A 20,607-nucleotide genomic window follows, 5' to 3' on the forward strand; every position below is an offset into this window, starting at 1 on the left:
AAATACTGGCAATAGATAATGCGAGGGGAATCAGCGGAAAACTCTTTGCCCTCTTGTTACCCAGTTTTCCGCAATCGTTAGCAAAATGAAGTTCATGACGTAACCTAATCTTTTCAGTTTTATCTTAGCTTCAGTTATATCTTATCTTATCTATTTTATATTCAGTTATATCTTAACAATTTTCATCTATTTAGTATTACATTCACTTCTTACATACACCGCGATATAGACTTACTGCGTGGATTTTCTATAGTGGAAATTATATTTGTAAATTCTACATAATGAATGTTCTAAATCCAGAGTTAGTTTGGATAGATGGTCGGTGTTATAGACACTTTGGAAAAAGAGAATCAAATGATCACAATATTTCTCCATACATTGAAGATGATGATGACCTTGACATTGAAGATGGTGAAGAATTTGATGACCCCGATATTGAAATTGTTCCACATATGACATCGAGATTTAAACATACTTTTCATGTACCAAAGTAAATAGTAATCTTACACATTGTATTTTATAACAAAAATTGCTATACTAATGTTAATGTTACTACAATATTTTAGAGCATTTTTCCCGTTTATAATTGGAAGCAAACATTCAGTTCGTAAAAAATTAGAAGCTGACACTAAAACATGCATACAAATTCCAAAATTAGGTCAGGATGGTGATATTGGTAAATATGTTTATAACATTTCTTAATTATTAAATTACAGCATGTTGTTTATAAATTTAAAAGGTATAATGTTTATTGTGTAATTAACGGTTTATAGTGATAATTGGACATTATCCGAAAGGAATAGTAACTGCACGTCGTAGAATAGATATATTAATAACTGCGGCAAGGAAAAAGCAGGACTATACACATTTCTTGTCTATACCAATGAACAATGAGTCTATAATAACAACATTTAATGCATTTACTGATGATGTACTCAAAAACTCAGGGAAAACATCTAGGGGTATAGATGAAACAATCTTTCAGAAACCAAACAAATTGCATCTTACTATTGGTATGTTAAAATTATTAGATGATGAAGAAAGAGAGAAAGCTATCCAAGCTTTAAACTATTGTAAAGAGAATATTATAAAGTATGTATGTTAGAAACACTTTTACTCTATACAGCGTGGAGCATTTTAAACAGGTCAAGTAACTCATGTGATTGAATGTTTGTTTATCTTTTGTAACCCCTATCACGTAATATACACACATGATACACAAGTCTTCGAAAAGTACTCTGAGACAATTTATTTTCTATTGCAGTTGACTTTGGGTGACCTTACTGTTCCATTTAAAAAACAGAATTGATTTTCATATCTTCTTAACACCTCCACCTATAGAAAAATTGGTAATATTAAATTATGAGCCTCCTGATATCAAGTTTGGTCTAATGCATTTTCTCCTATCTTCAAAAACAAGCGAGTCATTCAGGTGACCTGTTTAAAATGCCTCACCCTGTATAGACTAAAATAATAATTTCATAATAATAACTTGTATAAATAAAAATATAGGCCTGTGATAGAAAAGTATGGTCAAATTCATATATGCTTACAAGGTCTTTCAATAATGAATGATGATCCAACTGAGACAAAGGTTCTATATGCAAAAGTAATTGATGAAAATAATTCTTTGCAACAATTAGCAAATGAAATTGCCAATTATTATAACAGCATAGGTAAAATAAAATATACATGAAATTTTTAATAATAACATATTGTATATAATTATTGTATATATGTTATTCAGGTTTGGGCAACACATACAAACGACAGGAAAATGTTTTGTTACATATGACACTTATGAATACAAGATATAAAATGGAAAAACGTAATGTACCATATGAAACATTTGATGCAACAGATATATTGAAAGTAAATATATATTACTTGTTTATAATCACAAGACAAAAGAATCTTATGTTCTAATATCTGATCATTTTTAGGCTCACGAACATATTTGCTTTGGAGACACAACATTAAAACAGATTCATATATCACAGCTCCACGTAGACTGCAGTGGATACTATCCAGCAACAGCAAAAATTAATCTAACTGAAGGCTTTTAAATAATATGTATATTAAAACTATTCAATTAAAAAATACAACAATGAATGTAAGATAAATCTTCTGCAACTTTTTCTTTATTATACATATTTTTGTACATATCTTAAATAAAAAAGTTGTGGCCACCACCACCACATTATTTATTTGATACCTAATTTAACTGTATAGATTGTCATAATTTTAACAATAAAAGAAAGTAGTACATTAAGTACATCTGACATGTTTAGATCACATGAATGAAAAATAAATATTCTTATTGTTGTACGTGTTCCCGCCAAATCATTGCAAGTCATCTAATAGTGTTTCAACATATCGATCGAAGTTGGGGACGAAGCGTCAGAAATATGGGGGTAGGTAACAGTGAAAAGCTGTGCTACCTTCAGTTTTAGACTAAGGAAGGAACTGACGAGTGAGCAAGAGAGTATGACATCAGCACAACCACAAGTAGAACAAGTACTTTACCCAGTACTCCATGTAAAACATTCGGCGCGATATTCGACTTGTACTTTTCGCCTCGTAAGATTCTTGTACAACGTATTTGCAAACATTTTGAAACAGCGACCATTTCCACAATTGTCAAATTTTCGAAAACCAATAAGCTACATTTTAAATAACAGTATTTAGTTTGTTAGAAAATTTTTGTGCAAATGCAAATGTTGAGTGGACAATCACAGCCGTCTAACTAAAAGGCACCTCTTGTTTCTTAAGGCAGCGGAATGACTTATGGTCGCTTGCCATATTTAAAAATTTCTAACTTTCCAAATCCGCATAAGTCTTATGATGACGAACTTACCTGGGGTTTATCCATCAATAGTACTATAGCCTTAAGAGGCTACTCCCTAAACCCTACCATAAATTAACCCAAGGTAGAATAGCGTTTGGCTACCTAAATCTAGTCGTCTTTGCGCCGTATTATTTAAAGCTAGCCTTATCTTGGCTATTTGCTGGGTCATTTTATACCTTTCTTCGTTCCTATAGTCAAAAGGTTTGTCACGGTACCTTTCTACCTGTTCGTTTGCCCGCGGTGCCTCAGTTGCAGTATAATGAATTTCACAGTCGTACTTCTCGATAAATGATTTTAATGATTTGTTAATAGGTTAAAATAAATAAGTGTGATGCGTTCGTAAATACCTGCATAATTAATAAAATGTGTTTCATATTTTAGATGTTGTGCGTCTATTGAAATACGCAATCATTTTCAAAGTTCCTAGCATCCTTATGCAATTTGATTTCTTGTTTCGGATCAAGAACTGTTAAAAGAAGTTTCAAAATCAGATGCTTCAGAATATACCTCCATATCTTTTCCGGTTCTTATTCTGAATTCCAGGGTTCACCTCTTTTTGTTAATTTTGTGATACACGCTATCCACACAGCGAATTCCGAAACGAATTTACGAAAATAGCTCGCAAGGCCCACAAACTGTCCACTTTACTTTGCGTTCGTAGGTATAGGTACGTTTAACAATGCGACTTTACCTGTCCCCGGTCTAACGGTTTAGGCAAAAATTTCGCGACCCAGGTATTCCAGCAGATTTTAAACGAAAGTTATTTTTCCAGATTTAACGGAAACCGTGTTATTGTAACACAACGGATCCTCGGTCGTCCCTTCTCTTCCTTGATTTTCCACGATGAGATCATAAGGAATAGACTTTACAATTCGCCATTTTCGCCTTTTTTAATGAGCATGTAGCTTCATTTTCAATAAAGTTCTCTTTCACTGCCGTGTCAGACAATATCGCCGGTGTTAATTTATGATCCACTGAAAAACGAACATTTGTTTGCTATTTACCTGTAATGATAAATTTTCTATAGTCTGTTATTTGTTGAGCCTGTCGTTTTATCCAACAATTCGCATCTGTATGACCCTGTTTGGTATGATACGTGCAAATATTCATCAACCAGGATGGCCAGCAGTCACTATTCTTCTTTATAAGAAGTTTAGAAAGTAACGAATAATTTTGCAATTATTGAAGTTAGGAACATAACTAGAAATAGTTTGGACGAATAAATGGAACGATGGTTTGCATAAATGAATTGAATTATTATGCTAGGATAATTATATTAGTGAAATATTGATTTGAAACAGTTTGAATAATTTCGAACTCTGCCACGGGCCCGCCAGGGTAGACGGTTCACCATCCCAAATCTCGGGCTACGAAGTGTACAAAAACGATATACGCAAGATGGAGACGGTGATGGACTTCCCTCTGGGCGAGAAAATATAGCACGAAATTCAAACTGCGGAGTGACGGGCTGCAAAATTCTATTTTATGCCTTTTTCGATCGACCCATAGAAGCAACAACAACCTCCTGCATTTAATAATAACGACCCTTTACAGAGCCTCAAATTTATGCAAATAGGGAAGTTCGTCCTTATTCACTGCAGAAGTGAGAATATCGATACCCAAATAAAATACAACTTTCTATGTAACACAGACTCGCAAACAATACCGCCATTTCCCTATAATGTTTTTGAAAATTTTGATAACTGTAAAAATTATCGCTGCTTCAAGACAGTTGTATACACGTTGGACTAATAAATACAAGTCTAATATCGTATCGAGTGTTTCGGATGAAGCAACAGGCAAACAGATGTGCGAATAGAGTGAAGTTTCAAGCGTGACAAAGCGAGACGACTACGTTCTTATCGGTGTAGACACTCACACATAGATCCCGAATGTTTCGTTCGGACTCACTTGATGGTCCATGGTTCTACCTTTAATTCTAGCATACAATTTGGGTAGAAATAATCTTTAAGTGTGATTTTTTTAAGTATCAATTATTGGTTGAACAAGTCGTTCATTCACAGTTATTTTGATCACGTCCTTCTTACCATTATTGGCATATTAGTACATCAATACTACTAAATGAAAACTGAAGCTGTTTATACTTAGTATCCAGTCCTGATCAAGTATCCTATTAAGCAATATGACAAGGGAAAGCGAAATAAGTATGAAGGAAAGAGGAAATCACGTATTTGTGAAAAAGAACACGCTTACGCGGGATATCATAATAAAAAGTATTTAAGAACAATGATATAAAGATGTATATGACGGTATAAACCTTTCGCCTAAATAAGCAAAGAGTTCTGGTAATTGGGTTAAATACATTAACAGTGCTAGCTAGTGCCTAGTTTATGGTTGTAACAATGAAATAATATTTTTTTGTTCAAGACCTAATTCAGACCTAATCCGTACCTAATAACTATACCAAATAGCAATACTAATATACAAATTGTTTGTTCGAGATTCGTGTAACATAAATCTGAAGCATTATGTTTGGGTTAAGACTGGGTTAGTTCAGTTTATAATATATCCTATTTCTATTGTATCGAATTCAATGAAAAGAGAACACCTACAAAATGTGCAGAAAGAAAAGTTGTTTAAACTGATGACCTTGACAACATATCTGAATATCATTGAAATCTAAAGTGGCTCATGTTTATGTATCTCTAGTTTGTTTTAATTATACGTACAACAATAATTCTCCAACTTTTCACAAGATGTACTTATTAAAAAATTACAGATATTGCACAAGATTGAAAAATATTATTGTGTCAAGAAGTCACAATAAATTTGTATATATATGTATAATGCGTGCCAATTATTATAAGCAAACGCCTCCGATTTTACACGCACCATTCTCGCGCATCGCGTAATTAAAACGCGCTTAGGAAAGAGAGCTTGTATTTTCTTGACACTGATATTGCATCAAACATGTTTCTACGATTAAATTATCAGTGTGAGTGCATGGATAATCACACTTCAGTTACAGTCTTTTATCATTGCAAAACCTCTAACCTCTTTCATCGTAATATAACTTTGTTTGTTACGAACATTCTATTATGTATTTAATATCATTTTTCTACTGTATTCATATTTTACAGAAAACTGAATTGTTGCTATTACATTAATTAGCTTCTATTTTTAAAACATAATAGCTTTAAACTACGAATTTTTTTAAAAACTTTGGACGTCATAAAGTCAACATAGAACAAATGACGTTTATATCTGTATTTACTTTTCTTGTCGTACAGTATGTACATCGGCCACTTTGCATTTAAGTTATTGTCTAGATTTAAAAATTATTGTCAGAGCAGTCAGTATTATTATTATTAAAACAATTATTAACTATTTTCTTATTCAATGTATTAATATTTTCTCTTTTACTTTTATAATAACAATTCACAACTTTTTCACTATTTCTTAATTTTATATTAATAATGTTTATAATGAAAAAGAAGTAAAATAAATTATAACATTAATAACTATTTATTTAACTGTATTTCTAAATTGTTTACATGCCAATTATTACTTAATACTGTTTCATGATTTCAGGTAAATATGCAAGGTATCAGGAGGATATTAGTTTTTTGTGTATTAACAACAATATTACCAATAATACTTCTTATAACACCATTGTACCTACGACATAACTTCTATGCTAATGTTGCATACACTGTGGCCGAATCTGATATCCTCGAAATCACTGATGGAGTATCGACAATATTTTGTTCTGTAAGATCTTTTTATTACATTTATAAGCTTGTGTTGTGTAATTAATAAAAATTGTTGTCATTTATACAGAAGCACACTATAGAGATGAATAGAACCTTTAATGCGTTTCAAGTGTCACAGAAACCAGAAATTACTTCATATAAAAAACACATACGTCTTAAAAAGAGTATGTCAATACCAGATGACACTCTAGAATATTGGGGGTTTTATCTCTTAAAAGGAGCAAGTGTAGCACTTTCTGTATGCTCAAGGTACAAACTTAAATTTTGATAGATATTAACATTTATTACTATTTTGAAAAAAAACTTGATTTCATTTAAGTTATAGATAACTTAAACACTTGAATAACATTCTTGTTATTTCTGAAATACTCATTTTCTAATACGTGATTAATCTTCGTACAGATTTGAAGGAGCTTCAATACTACTTGTTAAAGGTGAACGTAATCTACGAACATGTGGTATGTTGGAGCATAATCATGAAGATCAAATTGTTGGGAGCATATTTCTACCGAATGCACAACAACAAGTTAAAGTCGTGTTTACATCGAATTCTGAAGAAGCTACTTCTCAGACAGATTTAACTAAAGTTAATGGTTTACTAACAAGTGCAAAAAATAAATTTTTACGGAATACCATCAATGAAAATCCTAACAACTTTCATGAGTATGTAAAAAACAATACATTGCCTAATGAAGACAATGAAAAAGATAAAGAAAAATTGATTCAGGATGGAAATACTGTATATAGTACAAGAAAATTGAGACATGCAAAAAAGAGACAATATTCCAAATCAATTAGAGGAGAAAAGAAAAAAATACTACAAGATAGTAACATAAAGCACAACTTAGAATACAGTTCAAGTAATACTAAAAAGGAATTGGAGATAGAAACTACAACGAAAATTAAAAAGGTCAAGAGGAGTCAAGATCTTATTAAACCAACATTTTTACTTGATCAAGGCGTTAAACACGGTGGAAATGCTGTTATGAATGCAACAAATGCTGACGATATTTCTTCTGTATCTAGCTTTGAAAATGGATTATTCAAATGTTACGGTGGATCAATTTTAATAGCTCAAGAATTCGCACCATCCGAGCATTGTACTAACGTCACTTACTTGCTTAGTGGAAAGCATATGCAAGCAACCCAGAATATTGTAGACAGTGGTTACTATTATTATATTTTTTACAGTGATAATGACATTGTTTCAAATGATATACACGCCGTGTTTGATATTTATAAACCTCTTCTTCAGTATGAAAATGTAACAAAGTCTTGTATAAATCAAACTAAATGTTCTTTTCCAGTCAGTCTACTTTCACTGGACAAGGTGATAGTCGAAATACCAACAAAAGATGGTGTTGAATATGAAATATATAATAGTAATTTGCTTCTCTCTGTCTGCCATCCACGAATGGAAGTTTATATTATTTTTCCTATTGCAGTATTATTTTTAATTCTAACGTGTGCATTTATGTAATTGCTATTTTTTCTTTTTTACAAATACAATAGTTTCCATTGATCACATACCGTGTATGTGTTATTGAATGGTAAACTACTTATGTGAATTATATTAGATTAATTAGTTATAGAGTAAAGTACATATATTTACGAAGAAAATAATGGTATGTGGGATCTATTTTAGGTATGTAATTAGAACTGAGAACACGTAAAATATATTTCTTTATTTTCGTGTAAATTTTTTCAAGCAATTTCTTCATTAATAACTGCCATCCTAGTCTACATACTGTATGTATATATTTTTATACAAGTAGGAGAATAAGACATATTTTATTATACCAATGATTTTAATTCATATTTAGCAATAAAAATAAAAAATATTTACAATATATATTTGTTGCTTCTTTAAACACTTTACTAATTTCTGATTGTCCCTAGAATAATCTCCTTAATTTGCATCCAGGTGCATATTATTATTTTAAGACTTAATGATTATACGTATAGACAAATCTAAATAAGAATATGTTCTACAATAATTAAAATAACAATCATGATAGTACAAAAAATCTATATATAAGCAGGTATGTTTCGTCAGTTTACTCTGGTATTATATCGAAAACTTTATGATTTATAACAATTTGACATAAACTCTTAGTAAATTTATTATGTGGACGACAAAATGATGTGTAAATATGAGTATATGCAAACAGAAATTGTATTAAAAAGGAACCGGAATAGAAACGAAACGTTTATGTGCCTTAACAATTATTCGTATTTGCCTCACGCACCCCACTAAAGAGCCGCAGAGGATTATGGGTAATTGACGCACTTCCCTTATGCGCAATAACCATTTACGTCGAAAAATATTCTATGATTGAATAAATTGTTAAAAATCAGTGCACAAGTAATAAAAGCATATATCTTGAAGAATATGATTACTGTTTTGTATACATTAAACAAGTTGAAGCGCTTCGAAAGATTAGTGAAATTTTGAAGAGCGATTGCAGCGCCATTGTACGGCATTCGTAAGAATATTCCTTGTGACGCAATAGGAACTCGTCCTTTCCGTCGACCTATCGTGAGCGGAACATGTCGCATACGTCTGAGCGAAGGTAAGTTCGGTTTTTCTTGTGTAATCGCCAAATGTGTTTGCTATTTTACATTCTAATAATTTTCCGTCTGTCTAATATTCTTTTGAATTTTCCATTGTGCAAAATCGAACGTTCACGATTCACGGTATAATCCGAAAAATAGTGCCGCAATCGACGAATTCATGGACATGAGACTGACAACATGGCGTGCATTCGTTTTTGTCACATTGTTCACAAATTTAATACGAATCTTCTGTCGATAGCAAGTTCCCTAACCTTCTGATCGTTGAATTCAAAACGATATAAATTATTAATGCATTGAACTTCGCAGCGTTTTTCTTATATTTTGAACTTGATTTTTGATAAGCTAACATGTTACTCGACACGCCAACACGTTTTACTTTACACATAAAATTACGTAATAAAAAAATTAATTTTTCGAAAAATTCGATGAAAAAATTACAAAGGGAATCGTATACTTTGCGAAATACCGCGAAAAATTACTGATATGAAAGCTTTCTAATTAAAACGCGCCTTACCTGTTCGGGCATGCTTTCGCGTGAGTCACTGTCAACGCATCCATCAAGTCATCAATAAAATCATTATCATATCTATTTAACGGTTTCTGTCTAGCAGCAAAACATTACACGCGTACTTAATAATTGATATTTCAATAAAATAGTCAGTTTAAATGCTATTGTATTAAATTATTTTAATGCCTTTTAGGTAGGAAACTTATATTAGTTCTCATAAATTTGATTTCAATCACAATTTCGATATCATTATTGCAGTATAAAATTGTTAGAAATTGAAACAGATTCATGCTTTTTTTTTTAAAAATATGGCCAATGTAATAACAAAACTTTAGAAATTTTCTATGAATCATGATATAAATAGACAATGACATTATGGAGTATTACCTTAATTTATTATTTTCTTATATTTCAGAAATGATGATAATTGGCCAGGAGATTCAAAAAATGGACCTAGTGAAAGTGAACAATCATCATACGATGGTCCCTCTGGCATGGACCCAGGTGGGGTCATCGAGACCAACTGGGATGTTGTAAGTTGATTATTAAATTGTTGAAGCTGAAAGCTTAAAACAATTACGTATTGCACATTTAGTTTGTTTATATTGGATATTCAATGAAATTGTGTCTGAATATTTTGGTTTTTGTTGTGCCAAAATTAGGTTGTTGACAACTTTGATGACATGAACTTAAAAGAAGAGCTCCTACGTGGTATTTATGCTTATGGGTTTGAAAAACCTTCTGCAATTCAACAACGTGCTATTTTGCCATGTATTAGTGGACACGATGTCATTGCACAGGCACAGTCAGGTAAATTGTCAATACTAATATTTGTCTCTTCTTTCATATAAATAAGGGACTTTAATTACATTTTATACTATGTTTAATAGGAACTGGCAAGACAGCTACATTTTCCATCTCTATTTTGCAACAAATTGACACTAACATCAAGGAGTGCCAAGCCTTGATCTTAGCTCCAACTCGTGAGCTTGCTCAACAAGTAAGTAATAATTAGTTGTATGATAACAATGAATACACTTGTGGCATAAATGAAATTTAATTTATTTATTTCGATATTTCTAGATACAAAAGGTCGTTATTGCTTTAGGAGATTTCATGCATGCCGAATGCCACGCATGCATTGGCGGAACCAATGTACGTGAAGATATGCGAAAACTCGATCAAGGTGTTCATATAGTAGTTGGAACACCTGGTAGAGTTTTCGATATGATTAGTCGGCGTGCGCTTCGCACCAATAGTATCAAACTGTTTGTTCTGGACGAAGCAGATGAAATGCTCTCTCGTGGTTTCAAAGAACAGATTCATGATGTATTCAAATTATTACCTAATGAAGTGCAGGTATGTTGAGTTTTATAATTATGCTTGCAGTAATATTAGTGAATTTATAATTTACGCCTCTTACTGTTTACGATTATATGTTGCAATTATTTGCAAAATAATGAAGGAGAAATGATAAGAAATTGTTACTTTACAGGTTATATTGCTGTCTGCTACAATGCCAAATGATGTGTTGGATGTATCACAATGCTTTATGCGTACTCCAATTCAAATCCTGGTAAAAAAAGAGGAGCTGACTCTGGAGGGTATTAAGCAGTTCTTCATTAACGTTGAGCGTGAAGAGTGGAAATTCGACACTCTTTGTGACTTATACGATACATTGAGTATTACTCAAGCAGTTATTTTCTGCAACACACGACGCAAAGTAGATTGGTTGACGGATAGCATGCGCCAGCGTGATTTTACTGTGTCTGCTATGCATGGAGACATGGAGCAAAAAGAACGAGATCTCATCATGAGGCAGTTTAGAACTGGATCATCTCGTGTCCTTATAACAACCGACCTTTTAGCACGTGGTATTGATGTTCAACAGGTTTCGCTTGTTATCAACTACGATTTACCTTCCAATCGTGAAAATTATATTCACAGGTGATTGCATAATAATAAAATAATTATACCTGTAATTAAGTGTAATATTCGAAAATGAAATCATTTTTAAAACGTTTGTTACAGAATTGGTCGCGGTGGTCGTTTCGGACGTAAAGGAGTGGCTATTAACTTCGTGACAGACGAAGACAAACGGGCCTTAAAAGATATTGAACAATTCTATAACACTCGCATTGATGAAATGCCAATGAATGTCGCAGATTTAATCTAAATCTGACTATTGGCTATAATTCATTATAATTACAAAAAAAGAAATAAAAGTAAGTGAAATACGGAGCTCTCAGCTGATCTCTCATGGTGTGTGAGTATATATAGAGTGAGTTGGTGAATTATAATCGCTTATGTAAACGCGATTTACCAAAATATTCCAACGTTCTCATCTCAATTTCATTTTATAACAGTAGTTTACAGGAATAGTTATTCGCTAATCTAGAGAAATTAGTACTATTACATATAATAATTATTACAATCATCAGTACAGATATATATGTATATATATATATACATACATATATATATGTATATATATTACCATACTACTGTTTCTACCATTCTTCGCTCGTACCGCTGTTATATATTACCGTTAACTGGTGTGTATACTCTTACGCTTTTTTCTTCTCGGTCTGTATTTATTCCTCTATTTCCTGCTTCTATTTTTATCACACACACACACATATATATATATATATACATATTATATATAATTCCTATTAATATTCCTGGTATCCCTGCATTACCGTCACAAAAGCTAAGTGTTCGCAGTTTTGCTGAACGAATTTGTGGAATTATTAATAATAATAATAATACAATCGTCGCGACTGTAACTAGTGCAAGGTGATAAAAAGAAAAAAGTGTGGAGTCAGGCATTTCACCCAGTTCGGTTGTTTTTCACCTTTTTGCTACTACCCTTCCGAAACTTTCTATTGTCTAGATGCACCCGCCGTATTATTTTCCTGTGTGTCGAAATTTCGTTATGAACTTCAAATACTTTGTCTTGAACCATCTTATTATTTCACCTTTTCATCTACGCGCCTTCTCCAATTGGATAATTCATTCCATATTGTGTGGTCCTTCTTCAACAACCCTACCACCGCGATTGCAACGTGTTCGTCTAGGCAGAGGTTTAGTTGGGTATTGGAAGGGATACTTTAATCACAAGCGTTGCCGAAGGAGATGTACAATTCAGACTTAGACGATATGAATTTTTGTATATCCCAAATCCCAAGTACATACCTTCATTAAGAAATAAAGTGTTTGACCTTTTACTTGTGGTTTTTGTTATTACAATCATTAATTACGCTTAATACACGTGTTCGCTGAGAACGACTTAGTTAAAAAGATAAAGGAACTCCAGAAAAGAAAGGACCGAATCTAAAGTAACGGTATACCTAAATTAAAATTGAGTAAATTATCACCAGATCGAGTCGGAAACAAGTTCTACAAACCGTATACATTATAAAAGAAGTTCTCACAGTTTTTTATTTGTATTTGCAGGAAATTTTGAGCAGTCCAGAAATGAGGGAGGTATTTTTGGAAATAAAGACCAAATTTCGAATAGAAGTTTTGTAAATCGATTACCTTTCTAGTTTCCTGCCTTTTGCAGGCTGTCAGCATTATATAAATATTCATTTATTATTTATATATGCTTGCATAATTTATTCTTAAATAATTATGGAACCTTTCACATAATCATTTTATATCTTGTCAATAAAAAACTATGAAAGTATTTTCTATCGTATTAGTTGTATATCTATGTGTTCCGTTAGGAATAAAATTCGAATCTGTTTCATAAGTTGTGAGAACTTTTGTTTTTATCTAACGATGTGAGAGATGATAACTGGTTATCGTATCATAGTTTTCGAAAGTTGGAGTATTTTCTCGTAAACTCAAATAGGAAAAAACATTCAGAATTTTGCATTATCATTGAAACGTCACCGTCTATCTATTCAGAAATTGCTCGAATTTCCGAAAACTGTTCACCATTAAGTAGTGTAAATACTGCAAATGATTTCTAAATTGGCATTATGTCATGAATTTTTCCATGTGTTTATCCATTGTAATATGTCCATGATCAAATTGGACTAACAAACTGTTATTTGTAAGTATTCATTGCTTCATTGCTTCACATTATTCATTGCAAATATACCCATTCACCTTACCATCTGGTACAGTGAATTTATTGTATCTCAATATTAGATTATACTTTTAAATGTGAAGTTTATATATAGAATGAATACACGTTAAAAGCAACTGTAACCATAATTTATTTATCAGAATGAAGTACAATAATTAATATTTATAAAGTAACAATGAAATATCTTAGGAAGATTATTTATTGAGATTAGAATACCTCTGCTATGCATTTGATCAGTTAATATGAGTATGTATTTGTACAGAAATAATACTTTATGTTTGGTCTTTCTGTTAGTTTTTCAAACATGAAATAGTACATTCAACTCTTGCAAAATATTAGGTTTCTGATATAAATGAATAGACAAAGTCATGCTCCATATACACTAATAATTTATATTTGGCATATTGAAGTTTATGTACATTTAAATACGATGTAAGCGTATGACACTGATTTGTTATCAATTTATTTTGATATTCATTATGTATGAACAAAAAATGTATTCTTTTAAACCTAAGTTGATATTTGTATTATATTATATTAATAATGATAATTTTGTAACGATGGAAATGTGTATAAATTGAATATTTACTGGTGAAATTATCAAGGAAGTATTTTTATTTATAATCGTGACAGTAGCATTTTATTTAATAAAAAGTGACAGGTATATATACTTGTAATTAAAATCCTTTTCAATTTCGATACTAAATGTAGATAAGACCAATGTAGAATATCGATTTTATATTTAAATCCTATTAATTTTTTTCAGAAAAGGTTTAGTAGAATACATTTAAAAGCAAAATTATTTCTCTATAACATTCGACTTTTATTGTTATTTCCAATTTTAGCTATCGAATGTTTAAAAATATTCTAACACAATGAATTATTGATACATCAATTTTACACATTTTTTGCTATCATTACGTCTTCATAAAAATCTGACGGTTTTCATTACATTTAATATTAATAAATTTATTATAATATTATACAGATTTCAATTACTAGAATATTAAGTAACAAATTTGAAATTTGAATTGTACAACAGAGTGAAGTCGAACATTACCGTTTCCACGCAGACGTCTGCATGAAGAATTTGACAAATTTTTCTGTTATATGGATACCTAAATATCTAAATTAATAACATTAAATTAGAAAGAACAAATTACGATTAACATTATAATTCAAATTGTAAAATACTTTGGTAAGGAAAAGTGTCTCATATATACCAACTTTAACTGGTTTGTTCCCGTATCGTTTCATAGACGTCGCTAAAAACGCTTTCAGAACGTTTCCATAGTTTCTGAGAAGTGGTAAGGGGAAAGGGAGACGAACTGAAATTACATAAAACAATTACTTATCGCGTGGTGTTAACGAGTCACTGAATTCTAGAGCGCGGTTGAGGTTCGTTTTATTAGGTTACGTATATGTTTATATTTATTTAAGGTTACAATAACATAGAACATTCTAATGTTTAAAAATCGCGGGCCCGAGTTTCTGTAAATTTTCGAGGCGGTTTTTGTTTTCATTTTTTACTTATCGTTCGTAAATATACCCAGTTTAAAATCAGTGCGTAGAACGTGCTGTTCTTTAGTAATTACGCACTACATTCCGTTGTCAACAAGATAAACGAATCATTAATATTTATTACGTTTATTTTCTATTTATACTGACATTACTAAAATCTTTTTTATATCTTTGCTAAGAAATCAAAAAATCAAGTATGTCTGCATCACCTATCGCAAGGCAGGCTACTCAAAGCCAAAGTATACCTTTGAAGAAAATATTGTTCTCCGATCCTAGTCAGTTACCTGCTGATTATTCATCCACCCCTGGTGGAACACTGTTTTCAACAACACCTGGAGGTCAGTGAGTTTGTTTTCATTAATATAATCTCATTTGGAGGTATGATTATCATGGAACTTTAATTAACATAAATATATAGTGAATCTTCCATGTAAAATCCTCTATAAATTGAATATTATTCAATTGATGAAGCGATCAATAAAAATTAGTATGGTTGACAAACGTTTTAATTGATCATAATTAAAATTTCTATAAATATATCTTTCAGAACATTTTCATTTTATTATCAATGTACTTGCAATTTACGTTTTGAGTATGATAATTCAATGTGTTTGAATATATGTGGTATATAATGTAAACATAAACGAGTTTATTAACTATGAATAAATAAAAGTTTAAATACAGCATTTATATGTAAGTGTGTGTAGTTTATTTTAAAAGATTTAAAGTTTTTATTGATTTAATATTCTGATAATTAATAATTCAAGGTATAGGAAAATAAAATATATATGATTATAATTTAAGAAAGTTCCTTACATTTTCTTTTGCTACATTAAATAATTTTAGTATATTGAATTTGATTTTGGAGATTTGCAATAAAATTTTCTAATAAAAATACGTAAATATTTATGAAAGATTTTGCATGTTAAAATCGTTATATAATTGTTGACTATCAAACTTGACGAAAACTTGTTTCAGTTAAATACATTTTTACGTTATATAATAATAACAAATAGCTTTTGTAACTGTAGAAGTATATGTCGAAAAATGAATAAAAAAAATATTTAATTATCAATGATTATGATAAGTTTGAAATATTTTCAAGTTTAATTAAATCTTTATGCAAGTTTGTTAATTTCAAACAAAAATTCTGTAATTCTGTGATTTGTGGTACAAAATTATTGTATGTAGAATAAATAGCAAAGACATATTTGATGAAAAATGTTATAATTACAATTACTATTATAATTTTGTAAAAGCTGCAGCTAAGAGGAGAATAAAACATTTAATGAAAAAGCATATTCATTAATGTTGGTAAGTATATGTTGATTTAATATTTATTAGATCAATGCAAAAATGTAATTATACATGTTTCATTGCATTGACTTTATAAATGTTAGTAGCTTTCAGTAGTCGCATCTAGTTATTTTCATTATAATACTGTAGTGCTAAAAGCTTTCGATAGATAGTAAAAAATCTTTAAACCAAAGTAAATATTATTATTATTTATTAAGCTCTATAAGTTAAAGAATTATAGTACAATTATAAAATTATCTAGACAAGACTTGTATTACAAAATAGGTTGAGAAAAAGAAACATCTCAACATTGTGTCACAATATTTAATACGGAAAAAGATTTCAACAATGAATAAAGATTTATATTTGCCTGATATGCTAAGTAAGTTAATGTTAGCTATCAGAATTACTTTTATAAGTTATCAGATACTATATCGTTAATATTTTTTTAATGTAAATAATAAAAATATGCAAATATAGAATAATTTTGATCCATACAAAATTTCATTACATAAATTATATATATTAAATGATTAGATATTAACTTTGAATGAATGATTAGAATGATATAAATATGTGAAGGAATTCTATTATTATACAAGTAAATTGAGAATCAATATAAATATAAATTGTACAGGTACCCGCATAGTTTATGAACGCGATTTCTTGATGAATTTACAAAATTCTCCCATATCACGAACGCCACCACAAAATATATCATCAATACCAGCTGAACTGTTGAAAACTTCATCCCTGAATAGCACAACACCTGCGAAAACGCAAACTATTAGAGGTTGGTACACGAACTTTATAGATACTTTAATTTACCTGTTAAAATACCAAAAATTGTAATACTTCGTCTATATAAAATATCATTTAATTAATACTTTAGTGATAATTAAGAATATATTTAAATAATTAATGTACCATTTTTCTCAATTGTGCAATTAGAACACATTCTGCAAGTTTTATTTCCTATTCATTATAATTTTTCATATTTTATTACAGATACACCAGCTATAGAGGAATCTGCAGAACAGTTTGAAATGGATATGTAATAAACTCTGTGATTATGATGTGTTCTCATTGCATAAGCCATTTACATGAATAGTAATAATCAAGTTAATTGAGGAAAACGTATCAGTAATGTAACCTTTTGTATAAATGTACTATTGGATCTTATAGATATAAGTCTTCAAATAATTTCATTAAAAAATATTGATTGTAAATGATATAATGGTAAGAATTTACCTTCCTATATGTCAGTAAAGATAACAAAAATTTTATAATAAATTTTTTTATATATTGTACTGCAAACAACGGTACCATTATTAATAAATAATATTTTGACATTGAAAATAAGTACTCCACATTACTTTTAATCTTATTATTTTTATTATGTATTTTAGGGTTAACGTGATCATTTATTTTTATCTCACAATTAAGTATTGTTTTCATTTGTAAAATTTTATATATCCTTTTATACAAAATTACATTTAAATTTTTGACAGCAGTTTATTGGGTCGTCTGAAAAATTTGTTCCATTCTTATATGGCATTGTAGTATAGTGTCAAGATAATCTTACAAATAATTTTTTGGTTTTTTTAATTCAATTGAAAAATAGAATAAATTTTTCTAACAATTTAATAGTTTGTTTATATATTATAATCCATATATTCATATTTACCTCCTCACATTCATATACTAGTATGTAAATAAATAAGTATGCAGCCTAGTCCAAGTGACAGCAAATTTAGTCAATGTATAATTTTAGACACATGCTTGAAAAACATGTTAATATATCACACATGTTTTGTATTTTTATTAATAATATATTGGAAGTCAAATTTTATATGATATAAAAACTCTTTAAAGTAAATAGGTATATTTACTTCCTCCTTTTATGGTTCTGCCGTCTTATACAAAAGAGTATACATCTTCAAGAATTTATATCATCAGTTTGATTTAGTTTCTCTAGTATGACTTTGGCAACATTAACTTTCTTGCTCTTATCATCATAATCTTTATAATAAATTATGTCACAAAGATCTTTACACTCTGGATCATTATCTATTAAATCTTTCAATTTTTGATAAAACTTATTTATAATATGTTCTCGGTATGTTTTGTAAACATTTGTTTCAGGATGAGCATGCTTCTGAACTTCAAAAAAAGTCATAAGAGGTGTAGCACCTTCTGCTACTACATACTTAGGTATGTTTGACCTTATACCATTAGGATAAATTTTATATACATTATTATGGTATCGTCTCCGTTTTACTCCTGCTCGATCACGTACATCTTCTTCTAACTCAACTGCACTTTCCATCCATTGATACGAAATTTCTTTAAGATCTGGTGGAATATATGTTGATGAAGGAATTAAAATCAATAATTTGTGGCTACTCATTGATACATTATGGTGATCTTCAAAGTTTTCAATCTTCTCAAGTAAACCTTTTTTAGAAGTACCCGTTGAGGGCAATATCAACTTCAAGTATCCATAGTAATAACTATAAGCCATGCCAGTTCCATAATCCAAACCTTGCAGAGCATCAATGTAGAAATTTATTTGCTTGCTCGTATCAAACCAATGGATTAGTTTTATAAACAAAATTGAGAATAAACTCCAACCAATGCACATTAATGTATTATTTTGAATTTTCTTGAAAAAGAATTTATGTGCATCAACAGAAATAATCATAAAGACTATTAACTGAATAATAAAAATTATCATAAAGATATCCATATTAAAAACACTTTTCAGTATATTCTTCGTATTCATACTAGAAGAATTTGTAGATATAGTCTGAAAACTTCGTACTGAAAGATCTACAAACATGTACAAGGTGTTTAAACTAACTGCCATAACTATATGATCCTTAATGGAAGTCGCAGTAAAACTTTTTTCATCGATAAAGTGTATCATTGTTGATAAAGCTTTTAAAGATAACCTTATTTCTTGAAAATAGTTTTCACCTTATCTAGAACAATATATGTATTGCCGTTCATTAGTTATCTAAAATATTAAATAATTAATAAAATATACATAAATGCTTAGCAATGTATACATTTACATTAAATGCATTAACTCAAACATTGCACACAATACATACTGCGAATATGCGCATTTCGCTACCGTAAATTCAACAACATATGTATGTACATCCTGTATCACACTATATCACAAGTATGTTGGATAGGAATTTTTTGTGTTTCAATGTATATTATTTCTGATAAAGGATTATCAATCAACAATAAGAATAAGTCATAACCGAAACATTAACTGCGTTAACATTTTTTTAATTTACGGACATACCGGGAAGTTATTATACACATTATGAAATATACATACATATCTAAGGAATATAACATAATTTATTATGCATATAAACAATAATCTTATGGCACTTTTTAAAAGATTTTATATATATTTATTAAAAATATGTACATATGTAATTTATTTATTTCTATTACAGATTTGTAAATCTACACCAAGTAACTTATTTAAGAAATGACTTGTGATTTGTTTTTATGTGTATCGCACTTAACAAAAGGCAAAAGAGAAAGAAAATTAGTGAAACAATATAAAAACCATGTACGGTATAAATTTAAATATATATCTAAAAATCGAGAAGTTCATAATTTTAAAATAGAATTGAATTGATCCAAGAATTAAAATTTGAAAATAAAAGTTTGTTCCTTAACTATACGTTTTATTCACAAAACACTGGTTGTAATCTAAACTTATTTTTTATATATTTTTTATAAATTGCTAATATTATTCTGTATATACTATATATATATATATAATTAATAACATGAGGAAATTTCTTTTTGATATTAAAAATAATAGTTGAGGATGAAAACAGAAATCATAAAATTATCGATACTTTAGTAATAATTGTCGCAAAGAAATAGTAAATATTCAGCTCTATAGCAGACTTTTCTAATAGAATATTCCAGAAAATTGTATAAAGGAACATATTTCTTACGAGATAAGATGATATTCGTAAAGATTTTT

The 20,607-nt window shown here is 29.8% G+C and overlaps 5 protein-coding genes and 1 long non-coding RNA gene across 17 annotated transcripts; 4 read left to right on the forward strand and 2 right to left on the reverse strand.

The window, feature by feature from the left end:
- The first annotated feature begins 44 nt into the window (after positions 1–44).
- LOC144473486 (activating signal cointegrator 1 complex subunit 1) lies at positions 45–2,201 on the forward strand. Its single transcript, XM_078187391.1, has 6 exons — positions 45–490; positions 567–676; positions 774–1,092; positions 1,513–1,676; positions 1,748–1,872; positions 1,944–2,201. Exons 1-6 carry the CDS (start codon positions 282–284, stop codon positions 2,064–2,066), a joined length of 1,050 nt encoding a protein of 349 aa, XP_078043517.1. The 5' UTR covers positions 45–281; the 3' UTR covers positions 2,067–2,201.
- Positions 2,115–4,591, reverse strand: LOC144473490 (uncharacterized). The gene is made up of 2 exons (XR_013494590.1): positions 3,853–4,591; positions 2,115–3,780 (listed from the first exon to the last, which is right to left on the reverse strand). It is a non-coding gene; the product is annotated as an uncharacterized LOC144473490 (long non-coding RNA).
- A 332-nt stretch (positions 4,592–4,923) lies between these two features.
- LOC144473484 (uncharacterized) lies at positions 4,924–8,281 on the forward strand. Of its 6 annotated transcripts, none has more exons than XM_078187388.1 (4): positions 4,924–5,154; positions 6,401–6,580; positions 6,650–6,831; positions 6,985–8,281. In XM_078187388.1, exons 2-4 carry the CDS (start codon positions 6,407–6,409, stop codon positions 8,060–8,062), a joined length of 1,434 nt encoding a protein of 477 aa, XP_078043514.1. In that variant the 5' UTR covers positions 4,924–5,154; positions 6,401–6,406; the 3' UTR covers positions 8,063–8,281. The 6 variants fall into 6 exon arrangements, with proteins under 6 accessions (XP_078043514.1, XP_078043510.1, XP_078043512.1 ...); XM_078187384.1 differs by lacking the exon at positions 4,924–5,154 and adding an exon at positions 5,382–5,804; XM_078187386.1 differs by lacking the exon at positions 4,924–5,154 and adding an exon at positions 5,813–5,873.
- Positions 8,282–9,050: 769 nt separating this feature from the next.
- Eif4a (eukaryotic translation initiation factor 4A) lies at positions 9,051–13,358 on the forward strand. 2 transcript variants are annotated; one of them, XM_078187390.1, is made up of 8 exons: positions 9,051–9,155; positions 10,083–10,200; positions 10,330–10,477; positions 10,558–10,667; positions 10,751–11,026; positions 11,163–11,614; positions 11,699–11,892; positions 13,127–13,358. In XM_078187390.1, exons 1-7 carry the CDS (start codon positions 9,133–9,135, stop codon positions 11,841–11,843), a joined length of 1,272 nt encoding a protein of 423 aa, XP_078043516.1. In that variant the 5' UTR covers positions 9,051–9,132; the 3' UTR covers positions 11,844–11,892; positions 13,127–13,358. The 2 variants fall into 2 exon arrangements, with proteins under 2 accessions (XP_078043516.1, XP_078043515.1); XM_078187389.1 differs by lacking the exon at positions 13,127–13,358 and having other exon boundaries at positions 11,699–12,897.
- A 1,517-nt stretch (positions 13,359–14,875) lies between these two features.
- On the forward strand, positions 14,876–17,786 carry Thor (eukaryotic translation initiation factor 4E binding protein thor). Of its 2 annotated transcripts, none has more exons than XM_078187394.1 (4): positions 14,876–15,178; positions 15,467–15,625; positions 17,221–17,376; positions 17,592–17,786. In XM_078187394.1, exons 2-4 carry the CDS (start codon positions 15,484–15,486, stop codon positions 17,639–17,641), a joined length of 348 nt encoding a protein of 115 aa, XP_078043520.1. In that variant the 5' UTR covers positions 14,876–15,178; positions 15,467–15,483; the 3' UTR covers positions 17,642–17,786. The 2 variants fall into 2 exon arrangements, with proteins under 2 accessions (XP_078043520.1, XP_078043519.1); XM_078187393.1 differs by having other exon boundaries at positions 14,885–15,164.
- On the reverse strand, positions 17,214–19,900 carry Sting (transmembrane protein sting). 5 transcript variants are annotated; one of them, XR_013494589.1, is made up of 3 exons: positions 19,700–19,900; positions 18,271–19,567; positions 17,222–17,352 (listed from the first exon to the last, which is right to left on the reverse strand). XR_013494589.1 is itself a non-coding variant. In XM_078187392.1 (2 exons), the coding sequence occupies exon 1, from the start codon at positions 19,510–19,512 to the stop codon at positions 18,523–18,525; it is 990 nt and encodes a 329-aa protein (XP_078043518.1). In that variant the 5' UTR covers positions 19,513–19,900; the 3' UTR covers positions 17,214–17,352; positions 18,476–18,522. The 5 variants fall into 5 exon arrangements, 1 of the variants encoding a protein (XP_078043518.1); XR_013494587.1 differs by having other exon boundaries at positions 18,271–19,602; XR_013494588.1 differs by having other exon boundaries at positions 19,661–19,900.
- Positions 19,901–20,607: the final 707 nt, after the last annotated feature.

This window comes from Augochlora pura, chromosome 7 (genome assembly GCF_028453695.1).
Source record: "Augochlora pura isolate Apur16 chromosome 7, APUR_v2.2.1, whole genome shotgun sequence".
NCBI lineage: Eukaryota > Metazoa > Arthropoda > Insecta > Hymenoptera > Halictidae > Augochlora > Augochlora pura.

Coding starts and splice junctions, on each gene's coding strand:
- LOC144473484 (XM_078187388.1), top strand. CDS start 6,407: ATGCAAGGTATCAGGAGGATATTAGTTTTTTGTGTATTAACAACAATA. Junction 6,581..6,649: donor TATCGACAATATTTTGTTCT/GTAAGATCTTTT, acceptor TCATTTATACAG/AAGCACACTATAGAGATGAA. Junction 6,832..6,984: donor GCACTTTCTGTATGCTCAAG/GTACAAACTTAA, acceptor ATCTTCGTACAG/ATTTGAAGGAGCTTCAATAC.
- Thor (XM_078187394.1), top strand. CDS start 15,484: ATGTCTGCATCACCTATCGCAAGGCAGGCTACTCAAAGCCAAAGTATA. Junction 15,626..17,220: donor GTTTTCAACAACACCTGGAG/GTCAGTGAGTTT, acceptor TAAATTGTACAG/GTACCCGCATAGTTTATGAA. Junction 17,377..17,591: donor GAAAACGCAAACTATTAGAG/GTTGGTACACGA, acceptor ATTTTATTACAG/ATACACCAGCTATAGAGGAA.
- Eif4a (XM_078187390.1), top strand. CDS start 9,133: ATGTCGCATACGTCTGAGCGAAG. Junction 10,201..10,329: donor TCGAGACCAACTGGGATGTT/GTAAGTTGATTA, acceptor TGCCAAAATTAG/GTTGTTGACAACTTTGATGA. Junction 10,668..10,750: donor CTCGTGAGCTTGCTCAACAA/GTAAGTAATAAT, acceptor CGATATTTCTAG/ATACAAAAGGTCGTTATTGC.
- LOC144473486 (XM_078187391.1), top strand. CDS start 282: ATGAATGTTCTAAATCCAGAGTTAGTTTGGATAGATGGTCGGTGTTAT. Junction 677..773: donor AGGTCAGGATGGTGATATTG/GTAAATATGTTT, acceptor AACGGTTTATAG/TGATAATTGGACATTATCCG. Junction 1,093..1,512: donor TGTAAAGAGAATATTATAAA/GTATGTATGTTA, acceptor ATAAAAATATAG/GCCTGTGATAGAAAAGTATG.
- Sting (XM_078187392.1), bottom strand. CDS start 19,512: ATGATACACTTTATCGATGAAAAAAGTTTTACTGCGACTTCCATTAAG.